This window comes from Vigna unguiculata, chromosome 6 (assembly GCF_004118075.2).
Source record: "Vigna unguiculata cultivar IT97K-499-35 chromosome 6, ASM411807v1, whole genome shotgun sequence".
In the NCBI taxonomy this organism is placed as follows: domain Eukaryota; kingdom Viridiplantae; phylum Streptophyta; class Magnoliopsida; order Fabales; family Fabaceae; genus Vigna; species Vigna unguiculata.
Window position 1 is genome coordinate 9,696,273 of NC_040284.1, and position 12,877 is coordinate 9,709,149.

Consider the following 12,877-nt stretch of genomic DNA (forward strand, 5'->3'; position numbering starts at 1 on the left):
TCTAAGGTCAAAAATCATATACCAGTGATGATGATTTGGTATCATTTTCAGATAAGCATTTGGCCATTGAGTAGTAAAAATCTGCAGGGTCATAGTCTCCGAGATGTGTATCATGGTTACTAATGCTGACGACTTCAGGAGCATAATTAATTTCAATTCCCTCAGATGAAAAAAGCCTAAATAAAAACGTATTTCTGTCAACATAACTCATATGTACGATTTTGTTTTCCTTGACGTTGAAATATTGAACCATCTCTAACACCCCTTTCTTTACAATCAAGTCTCCATTTACCGACTTGTGTATAGCAACATCATGTTTCTTCTGACGTGGATCAATTAGTTGAATGTTGTCATAGTCCAATTCATGTGCCCAAAAGATAACAAAGGCATATTCCAACTTAATGCATGTCTGCACCAGTTTAAAAGTATAATTAATGACTAGCAATAAGAAAAAAAGATCAACTTATCAACGTTAAAATAGTACCTAAGGGAGCAATAGTTCGGATTTAAAGCAAGTGAAAAACCTCGAAGAAGACAAAGGTTGTTGGGGATTAGGAACCAGTCTCGGAGCAGGATACTCTATTTCCTTCATAGCCAAACTGAAAATACGAATCTGAAAGTAACGTTGTCCACAGTATAGTATCCCAAGCCAGTATAGATCATCCAACTTATAAAAATTTGAAATTTCCCGTGCTATACGAAAGCTTCTTCTATTTTGCATGAAAGACTCTTCAAATTCAAGCATAAGATGGTTTCCTACCGGATCACGAAAGTAGTTTGTGCCCATCTCCATATGTTGTCCCCAGTAGTCAAAGAAAGTTTCATCAAAATGAAGGAACTCCTACCCAACAGTTTCGAAACCAGAACAAGTCATCTTTTTTATTCATCTTTATAAAGAACCGAAGAATTGCATATCGCAAGCAAGGATTTTTTTAGAAAAAATGTATGTATTTACACTGTATAAGATGATAACTTGATGAAAGTTTCAATCTTTACCCGAAATCTAAAAATAATCATGAAGAAAAGTTAAACCACAACTTCAATACTTACCCATGTTGGAAATACCAAGTGGAGTGAACTCTGGAACCAATTCTTGAAGGAATAACGTCTTGCAGGATTGGTTTGGTTTCCCTGAGAAGTCGACATTTCAGAATATTTGGTTGGTGAAGTTCGAAAGTTTTTTGGAGAACTTGAAAATTTGGTTGGTGCAGAAATGAATAGTAACCGACTTTATATAAGTCTGAAACAACTTCAAACTCGTCGGATGGAAGGTTCTACGCCAAGCATGATTACTTTTGAACTTATTTATAAAAAATTGCTTAAATAAAGAAAACGTTCATTAATAGATGTAGACATTTAGATGAATGAAGTACATGCAGAATACCTTTTTGGGATTCAACTGCCCCATCCTATACAATCAATCATTTCGATAATAAAGGATTAAATGCAATAAACTAAACAAATAATATTAATTTGGCGCACATTTTTTATTTTCCCTCATCTAAGATATTTTGACACAAAGGTTCAGCTATATCAAAGACTTAAACTAAGAGGAGTTATAGGAAAAACAAAATCCAGAAATCAACTACATTAAGTTTCAGGTACAATGTGTTGTTGTATTATTATTATTTTTTATTTCTATATCATTGTTACATGCTTTGTGTTCTTCTAATGAAGTGGAAGAAGTTTTTAATTCGTCAATGTTAAAACAAATATTGTGTTTGTCTTGAAATTCGTTATGCAATACAAATCTGTAGAATGATTTTGGTTGAACAACAATATTATTTGTGATAATTGTTTCAGTAACAGTTTGATGATGGAGTCCAATGCATCTTGTGCGAATGCAAGACTGAAAAGAAAGATGATGCTCAAAGAAAAGAAAATGAAAAGGAATCATAGAGATGTACATGATGACGATCATCGAAGGAAAAGGAACTGTACACCACTGTCTGATATTACAATGATGGATTTCTTCAATCGGCAGATTAAACCAAATAACTATATTCAAGGAAATTATAATGAAGAACCACTTCAAAGGAAAAGTAATGCTATGAGCTTTAGATTTCATAATGACACTTCTCATCGCCAAAATCTGCTTCAGAAGTTTCAAGTTGCAAACGAGTTTTCATCAGAGTTTCGTCAAAGTTCAACATATGAGACATCAGCCCATGCTATAGTAGAAGATGTTGGACTACATCAGAGTACAAGTTCTCGGATTGAGGATATCGTTAGGGGTAATACTTTATAAATTGGTAGTATATTATTTATAGACTGTTGAAATTTTGAATGTTGAATATATGTTTGACATATACGAATGACCTTTTTCAGATTCATCACCTGAGCGGAACCAAGACATGGAACATGACTCTATAGCACAAGATTGGGAAATGGAACAGCCCATGAATCCCAGATAAGATTTTATATAGTACCTATAATTTTTATTATTCGTATATTTTAGTTCATTTACTAGAAGTATATTTGAATATACACAGTTTACGCAGACATTGGAGATCCGACATTCATATGCAGGGAATGCAAGGCGTACATGTGGTACGAGGAAAGGATTAAAAAGACCAGGAGATGTGTAAGTCCGACTTTCCATTTGTGTTGCGGTAATGGTAAAGTTCAACTACCAATTCTAAAAGAACCACCAATTGTTTTGAAACGTCTGTTATTTGACAATGAATCCAAAGAAAGCAAGAATTATCAAAGTCATATTAGGACATACAATATGATGTTTGCCTTTACATCTCCTGGAGCTAAAGTTGACAGAACTTTTAATAATGGAAAAGGACCGCCCAATTTAAGAATCCAAGGACAATCTTGTCATAGAATTGGCAGTCTTTTGCCGGTACCCGGTGGGCTTCCAAAGTTTGCGCAACTATATATTTACGACACCGAAAATGAAGTTCAAAATAGAATGGAATCATTAAGGTACATGAAAAGTTTCTTCTATACAACTTAAACGAACCTCAACAAGTACTTATATTACCTCTTACTCTTTGCAGGAATCAAGATGATATCGATTTGGAAATTGTCAGCAAATTAAAAAAGATGCTCGATGAGTTCAATGTTCATGCTAAATCATTTAGAATGGCAAGGGATAGATATAGGAACCAACCATTTGATGATTTGAAATTGAGACTTATTGCAGATAGGACAAAAGATGGAAGGATATATAATGTTCCTAATGTTTCAGAAGTTGCAGCCCTTATTGTTGGAGATGTTGATACTGCTTCAGGTAGAGACATCATAATGGAAAAGCAATCCGGCAAATTACAAAGAATAAATGAATTGCACACAAGCTACCTAGGGTTTCAATATCCTTTACTATTCCCATATGGGGAAGATGGATATAGACATGATGTCAATCGTCGTGATAGAGCAGGAATCATCCAGAAAAGAAATAGATTGACAATTAGGGAGTGGTTTTGTTTCAGGTTGCAAACAAGACACTCAGAAGCATTAACTTTGCTTACATCTAGACGAATTTTTCAACAATTCATTGTTGATGGATATACAATGATGGAATCCGAAAGATTGTCATTCATTAAATATAATCAATCTAAGTTAAGGGTTGATAAATATAATAACATCTGTCAAGCCTCAGATAATTCACAAAGTAAGGGATGGCAACAAGGAAAGAGGGTTGTTCTTCCTTCATCTTTTATTGGTAGCAGAAGATTTATGGACCAACTGTATTTTGATGGAATGGCAATTTGTAGTTATCTGGGATTTCCAGACCTCTTCATAACTTTCACGTGCAATCCTAAATGGCCAGAAATTACTAGAGCATTGAAAAAGTTAAAGTTGTCCTCAACCGATCGTCCTGATATAGTTTCAAGTGTGTTCAAGATTAAATTCGAACAACTTCTCATAGATCTAACCAAGAATCATTTATTAGGCCGAACTATTGCATGTAAGTTATCCCTTCTATGAATAATGATATAATTGTATTATACTAATTGTTCTGTGATTGTTTTGTAGTCATGTATACTATAGAATTTCAAAAGCGCGGCCTACCACATGCACACTTGCTCATCTTTTTGCATCCGAGCAGTAAATACCCAACTCCTGATGATATTGACAAAGTCATCTCTGCTGAAATCCCGTCTCCAATTACATGTCCTGAACTGCATCAATGTGTTCTAGATCACATGATACACGGTCCTTGTGGTACTATAAACAGATCTTTGCCTTGCATGAAAAATGGTAAATGCTCGCGCCTATATCCAAAAAACTTTCAGAACACCACCAGTGTATCAGAAGATGGATATCCACATTATCGAAGAAGGAACGATTCATTAACTGTGACAAAGAATGGTGTTTGCCTTGATAACCGTTCTGTGGTTCCTTATAACCCTGAACTACTTCTTAAGTACCAAGCACATATAAATGTGGAATGGTGTAATCGCAGTACTTCGATCAAGTACTTATTTAAGTATATCAACAAAGGTTACGACAGAATAACAGCTGCCATAGTTCCACAGCAGAACGAAGGAAATGTGAATACACAAGCAATAGATGAAATCAAACAATATCTGGACTGCAGATACGTATCTCCATGAGAGGCATGTTGGAGAATATTTTCGTCCCCATTCATGGACGAAATCCAGCAGTAGAAAGATTGTTTTTTCATCTACCGGGAGAACAGGCAGTGTACTTTAAGGATGATGACCAAATGGATGATATTGTGGGAAAAGCAACAGTTTCAGAATCAATGTTTACAGGCTGGATGGAATGTAATAAGAAATATGCAGAAGCCAGAAAGTTAACATATGCTGAATTCGTTTCCAAATTTGTTTATGTAAAGAAAGATAGATGTTGGAAACCAAGGAAAACAGGAAATACTATTGGAAGGCTAATTTGGGTACCTCCAAGTACTGGTGAAGTGTTTTATCTTAGGAGAATGCTAACCCATGTAAAAGGTCCAACATCGTACATAGATATAAGAACAGTTAACAATGTAACATATTCTACATTTAGAGAAGCTTGCTTAGCTCTAGGAATTTTAACAGATGATACAGAATATGTTGAAGCTATGAGAGAAGCAAAAGATTGGGGTTCCGGATATTATCTTAGGAAACTATTCGTTACTATATTGTTGTCGAATAGCGTTAATCATCCAGAAGATCTATGGAACAAAACATGGGAGTGGCTTGCAGATGGAATTTTGTATCGCGAGAGAAATATTTCCGGAATTGCAGGTTATATCTATTTTGTGTATTTGCACATGAATTGGGTAACGACATTGTCTATTCCAATGTAACAATATATTCTAAAAATTATTTGTACGCAGATTTAACCATTGCAACAGAAATGCTCCAAAACCTGACTTTGATCGAGATAGAGAAATTGCTTGAAGAGAATAGAAGCAGTTTAAAATTCTTCCCAACCATGCCATACCCAAATGATTTTGTTCTTCAAAATTGTGGTAATAGGCTTATTTATGCAGAACTGAATTACAACATTGCTGAGCAACGACAATTGTTCCAATCCAACTTAAGATCAATGACAGGTTTAGAAGCTATGTTCTTTCTTATTGTATTACTTTAAACGAAAATGACATTATTTAACAACTGTCATAACAATTCCTTTCAGCTGAACAAAAGCAAATTTTTGAAAAGGTTAGTAAGGCCGTTCTAAATAAACAAGGAGGAGTATTCTTTCTATATGGATACGGTGGAACTGGAAAAACTTTCATGTGGAGAACGTTGTCAGCTGCATTTCGTTCTGAAGGAAAAATTGTACTCACAGTTGCTTCAAGTGGAATAGCTTCTCTATTACTACCAGGAGGACGAACAGCACATTCTAAATTTAAGATACCAATACCAACATTAGATAATTCAGTTTGCAATATCGAACAAGGATTTGAAGCTTCAGAGTTGTTAAAGAAAGCTGAACTTATTATTTGGGACGAAGCTCCAATGGCGCACAAATATTGTTTTGAAGCATTAGATAGAACTTTGAATGACATAATGGGTGGTATGACGAAAGAGAATGGTGTTTTTGGTGGAAAAGTGATACTATTCGGAGGTGACTTTAGGCAAATCCTTCCTGTTATCCCTGGAGGTAGCAGGTCTGATATTGTAAATTCTACAATCAATGCGTCCTATCTTTGGGATCACTGTGAAGTTCTAACATTGACCAAAAATATGCGTCTGCAACAACCAGGTTTACAAGGTAGTACTGCTTCCGAGATTCAGGAATTCTCGGATTGGATTGTTAAAATTGGTGATGGTAAGTTAGAAGAACCAAATGACGGTTTAGTAGAAGTTGAAATACCCATAGAATTTCTGATTTCAGAGTTCAATGATCCCATACAAGCAATTGTGAATACAACATATCCAGATTTAATTCACAAGTACACAGAAGAATCATTTCTGCAACCCAGAGCAATACTAGCAAGTAGAATTGAGATTGTCAATCAAATCAATGAATACATGCTATCACTAATTCCAGGTATGCGAATGGAGATCATGAATTTATAATGGTACATGTTGGAAAGATCTGTATTAATAATAGTCTTATTATTATATCTAACAATTGTTCACAAGAGAAGAAAAAGAATATCTTAGCTCTGATTCAGTGGATGAATCCGCTTCAAGTGATGCTTATAGCAATATAACCTCTGAGTTCCTAAATTCACTCAGTATGTCTGGACTTCCTAACCATAAGATCAAACTAAAGATTGGAGTACCTATAATGCTGTTGAGAAACTTGGACCAAGCTACAGGATTATGCAATGGAAGCAGATTGATTGTCACGAGGCTTGCAAACCATGTCATAGGTGCTAAATTGATAACAGGTAACAAGGATGAAGAAGAAATTTATATTCCTCGAATGTCAATGTCTCCGTCCCAGTCCCCATGGCCATTTAAGCTAATTAGAAAGCAATTTCCCATTATGCTTTCATATGCAATGACAATAAACAAATCTCAAGGACAGTCACTAGGTTTTGTCGGATTGTATTTGCCGACACCCGTATTTAGCCACGGTCAGCTCTACGTTGCAGTTTCTAGAGTTCAAAGTAAATCTGGATTAAAGATCTTAATCCATGACAATGACAACAAAAGATGCAGCAAAACAACAAATGTTGTTTACAAAGAAGTGTTCCAAAATGTATAGCTTGGCAATCTTTTGTTATTAATTTCAAATTATTTTGCCCAGCACTATGATATAGTATCATATATTGTTAACCATTATAGTAGAAACTTACTTTTTTTGGAGATACATCCAAGCAGGCCAATGATGCGTGAAACGTCTACCCGTGGTCGATGCTGGAAATTAGAAATCGCGTTGTTAGACACCAAATTAAGAAACAAATTTCGTATACACTTGATGTGTTAAATCCAATAACGATCGACAGAGTGGGTAATTATATTATTCATGAAACTTTAAAGACAAATTTACAAATTTTTCATTATGCCCAATTTCATAGCCAGATCACAGTGATGGAGGAGTAATTCTTACCCAGATGGATGCATATTTTGTTCTCTGGTCCCATTTCTGCTTTCTTCATACAAGCTGAATTTGATGAACGATTGTACGAAGCAATATCGAAACCGCGAAGCTCTACCATTGCTTTCTACCATTACTCCACATATGCAAAGCTGTATTTAAGACAAAACCAACTCATCCACCAACTCATCGTTAACTTAACTTACAACACCATGTTAATTGATTTATGCACCTCCATTACATAACAACGTCACGGTAAAATATTTATATTAATTCAAATTACATAACAGAATATCTTCAACCTAACGGCGTTATGATACGAAGATGAGTGGTGAATATAAATGTATATGTCCCAGTATAATTGTACAAGAGCCTATTACACGGTTCCAAATAACATGTTTTAGATCAATTTATGGACCAATAACAATAAAAACCATTACCAATATGTACAAAGCAGTGGTCAATAATTCTTTGTTAAAATTTATGGATCAACATCTATTGTAATGATAATCATATGTTTGTATATTTTTAATTCAAATTATACAAAACTTGAGTAATTGAAATTTTTTTAAAAAAGTTGATAATAGTTTTGTACGTCATTGTTGAAAACAAAATAACAATTAAACTTGGATGTCATTGCTCAAAACAAAATAACAATTAATAGCTTATTAAAGACCAATTCATCATCCACTAAGAAAATTCAATAACGGATATAAAAACAAAAATATAAGTACGGATAAACATATTAACAATATTGAGCACACAATACTAACACAAGAAATAAAATAGTAGAATACTTAATAAAATATATAGATGTACGGTTAAAACATGCTAAAGTATTCCAGATGTTCAAACTACTACATTAAAACTACTACAAAACGTTTTACAGTCTAAACCTTAACTACATGGATTACATTTTTAACAATATTGAGCACACAATACTAACACAAGAAATAAAATAGTAGAATACTTAATAAAATATATAGATGTACGGTTAAAACATGCTAAAGTATTCCAGATGTTCAAACTACTACATTAAAACTACTACAAAACGTTTTACAGTCTAAACCTTAACTACATGGATTACATTTTTCTTCTCAGTGTCCATTGCAAATTGAATGATATCACCAGCAACCAACAGATTGTCTTTGCAGAATCTTTTCCACCCACATGTGATATAGCATTCATAACAAGTTCTTCCAGTCCATCGAATTCTGCAAGGCCAGCGTCTGTAGGTCTCATTGGTAATGAAGTACCTCTTCCTATCCTTATCCAAGAACTGTTTAGCAAAATTTGAGTGCAGATACTGTAACACAATGAAATTAATTTAGACAAACCAGCAAAACGAAAATTCAAAGATTAAATTAAAACAATAAAGAAGTTGCATACCAGACATCAAGATTCAACATCATATTGACTTAGCTTCTTTGTCAAGTTGTGATTTCCATTACCAGTCGAAGTATTACCATCATTGTTCAGCAGTTCAGATGAAACCCTCTCATACAATATTTGTGTTCCTTCAGCCAAGTAAATCTTATAAACAAAAACATTGTTTCCTACATAACTAAAATGTACGTAAAAATTGCTATTCAATCCATAATACTTATAGAACTCCAAGAAACTAAACAAAACAAAACAGCCATCTATATTGATGTCCACAAAGAACTCGAGCTTTTTGTATAGGGGATCATACAGTTGCACCTTGGAGTCCAGTTTGAGATCATCTTGACAAAACATTCGAAACTCCTCTGGCAAAACTATGAATAGCTGTTGACAAACATCAAATAAAAAACTAACATTACCTACAATACAACGAAATAATATTTAACAAGTATAAAAATTGTTACCTTTGATGTATCCACCATCAGTCGAAAACATTGGAAGAACCTAGGTGAGCATGAAAGTTTACATAGTTTTCGCGATCCTCCTGAATTCCCTACAGCAGGATAACGTACTTCCTTCCAGTGTACGTCAAATACTCTTAACCTAAAATATCGATCATCGCAATACAAGGTGCATATATATGCAGCATCATCTATACCATAAAAATCTAAAATTTGTCTTCCACCGACAAACTTCCTGTCGGCCAAAAGCCTTTCCTCAAACTCAATGTTAAAAACGTTTCCCCTCGGATCTGAGAAAAAATTTGTTCCTATAACCAACGTATCAGCCCATTCCAAAAAGAACCCTTCGTCAAAATCTAAAAACTCCTGAAAAACATATTACCCAGACTTTAAGGCTGATTCAAAAACCCAAAAAGATGCGATCTTTATAACAGAAACGGCTACAGGGACGAATGGATGATGATATTAAGGTGGCCAAGAAATTATACAGCAAAACGAAATTCAAATACCGAAACTATAAACACAAACCTGTCTACGATCCATAAACATTATGGAGTTCTGGAAAAAGTTGTTAAAGCTAAAGCGTTTTGCACCTTTGTCCTCCATGCAAGCAGATGAAAATGGAAGTCTGTAGGGCACCCGATCTTCTGATTCAGAAACGTGAAAATGAAAAACCAAAGCACTGAGAGTAAACACTACACAAAACTGAATAGGCAAATCAAATCTGCAATGCAGTCTTTGCAGAGATACGAAAAGACCCTCTGAATTTTTCGGAAACTGAAAAGGCAAATTGAACCTGCAATGCAGTTTTGGAGAGATACGAAAAGACCCTCTGAATTTTTCAGAACATGCGTTGCCGCCAAAAACCCACATATTTTTTCAACAAATTAATTATTAATATATCTCACATATTTTCCCTTTCAGTTTTTTATTATTTTGGAAACACACAGCGCTTTTTTAAGTAGGTTTTTCAAAAGAGTATTTTCTTATATTAGATTCCCCTGTAACTGTTTCAAATATAAATTAAAATTATATCGATCAATAGAATAACAATAATATAAATACAAAACACACAAGACAGCAATAACAAAAAAACAAAAAAAGGTCCGTGCGTACGCACGGGTCTCATACTAGTTTATTATAAAATAAATAAAAACTAATTATAATAAAGATATAAAGATTAATTATATTTACTTTTATAATTATATATATATATATATATATATATATATATATATATAAAAAGTGATTCATTTTTTAATGTTTTTTCTAATTTTATTCTTTAAATATTTTTTAATAAAATAATTATTTTATCAATTTTACTTCTTAAGTGATTTTTTTTTAAATTAAACTGTTTTTTTTTCAACATATCAGTTTTTTAAGTTTAACCACTTTTTTATTTTAAAAAAATTAACTATAAAATAAATGAAAACTATTTATAATAAAATTATAAACAAAAATATTTAAATTTAATTTTATAATTATAATTATAATAATAATTTTATTTTTTTATCATTATAAAAAAAGTGAACACATATGACATGTGTTTTTACTAGCATCAAATTTATTTATATTTAATTTTATAATTATAACATTACCAATAATAATAATTTTATTATTTTTTATTACATTATCTATACCTATATAAGGGATTTTTTTGTCAACATTTGTTTTTTTATTTTACCCTTTAAATAATTTTTTTTAATTAAAATAATTATTTTACCATTTTACAAAAAATATATTTTACAAAAAAGTTATACAAATTAATTATACTTATTTTATAATTATAATAATAACAATAAAAAAATTGTTAATTTTATTATCATAACAAAAGTGAAAAGTGTGTGTTTTATTAGTATATATAAAGAAGATTTTTTAGTGTTCATATTTATGTTACAAATTTTCACTTTGAATAATTTTTTTAAATTAAAATAATTATTTTATTAAAATTATTTAGATCTAATTTTTTGATTATAATAATAATAGTTTCCTTAATTTTTTTATTATAAAAAAAATTTAACACTTGAATTTTCACTAGTATATAAATAATTATTATAACACATCTATGATAGTATTTAAGATTTAAATAAAATGTATAGATATAAATAATATAATTATTTTACACTTTTTTAAATAATATATAATGACAATTTTACACTTTGAATAATTTTTTAAATTAAATTAATTATCTTATCAAAATTATTTAGATTTAATATTGTAATTATAATAATAATAATAGTTTTATTAATTTTTATTATTATAAAAAATTTCTATTGTAACCTCTTAGATATTATTTAATAGTATATATATAATTATTGTAACATCTATGATATTATTTATGATTTAAATAAAATATATAGATATAAATAATATAATAATTTAGGATTTTATTTTCATTTTTAATTATTAAATAATATAAAATTATGCAAAAAAAAGAAGAAGTTCAAATCAATATACCAAATTGTAAAACAGTAATATTAAAAAACTAAAACAATAAAATTAATTTCAATAGCTTTATTTATTAAATACAATTGAAGTATTATCAAATCAAAATTAGGAGAACTGTAATACATTGTTTCCAAAACCCATTTGCTTTTAATAACTATATTATATGAACTTAATTTTTGAAGGGAGATCTCACATGAGAATTTACTATATTTAAATAGGTGTAAATATTATTTTGTAGGTAATTTTTATAAGGTTGAATTAGGGTTATTCAAATTATTTTAGTGAGATTTTTTTGTTTGGTAGACCTATCGTGTTATCTCTATCTATCATAGATTTATTGTTTATAAGATATATAATCTCATACTCAAGATATATATGTCTTGTCACGGGAATATGATAGAGATTTCACATTATTATAATTATTATTATTAACCAATACACTAGTCATATATATATATATATATATATATATATATATATATATATATATATATATATATATATATATATATATATAATATTAAAAAATTATGCATTCATTATTTTTAAAAGTTGTTAAAAATGAATAGTCAAATAATACTACTAATAATAAAAATATGAATAATCTAATAATAATTATTAGAGAATAATCGTACTAAGAAATGTATATGAATAAAAGAATATTAATCAGACTCAACAATTCTTATAGCAATAAAAGATAAAAAGTAAATCAGGAAAGGAAATAGAAATTTCCTAAGTTGAGGCATGTAGAGCCTTGTCCTTAGAGAGAAAGTGTCCTTGCTACATATCAATGCTTCTCTCCCAAGATACAACACCTCATCAAATCAATTGAGTGTTAGTGAATTACCTCTAAACCTTATGAACACGAATGTTTTAAAATATAGTATAGAGAAGATGATAAAACATTTAAAATATGAGCTTTAGGCTCTAGTGTTTGTTATGTTTATTCTCATACAAATAAGGGGTGTTTATGGGTACTATAGAGAGACTTAAGAGTCATCCGATTAAATAAAATTATAACCGTTAACCATAAATAACATTCATCCATAAAATTAAAAGTCCATAAAAATATTAGTAACCCTGGGATAATATTTAATTATATAGTTTTAAATTATGTTAAATAT

At 30.9% G+C, this 12,877-nt stretch overlaps 1 protein-coding gene across 1 annotated transcript; it reads left to right on the forward strand.

Annotated features, from left to right (window-relative positions):
* Positions 1–1,816: 1,816 nt before the first annotated feature.
* Positions 1,817–7,128, forward strand: LOC114188380. Its single transcript, XM_028076970.1, is given in 8 exon segments — positions 1,817–2,234; positions 2,493–2,934; positions 3,009–3,919; positions 3,988–4,590; positions 4,593–5,207; positions 5,300–5,518; positions 5,602–6,466; positions 6,558–7,128. Coding segments are annotated over 8 exon segments (4,644 nt in total).
* The last annotated feature ends 5,749 nt before the right edge of the window (positions 7,129–12,877 follow it).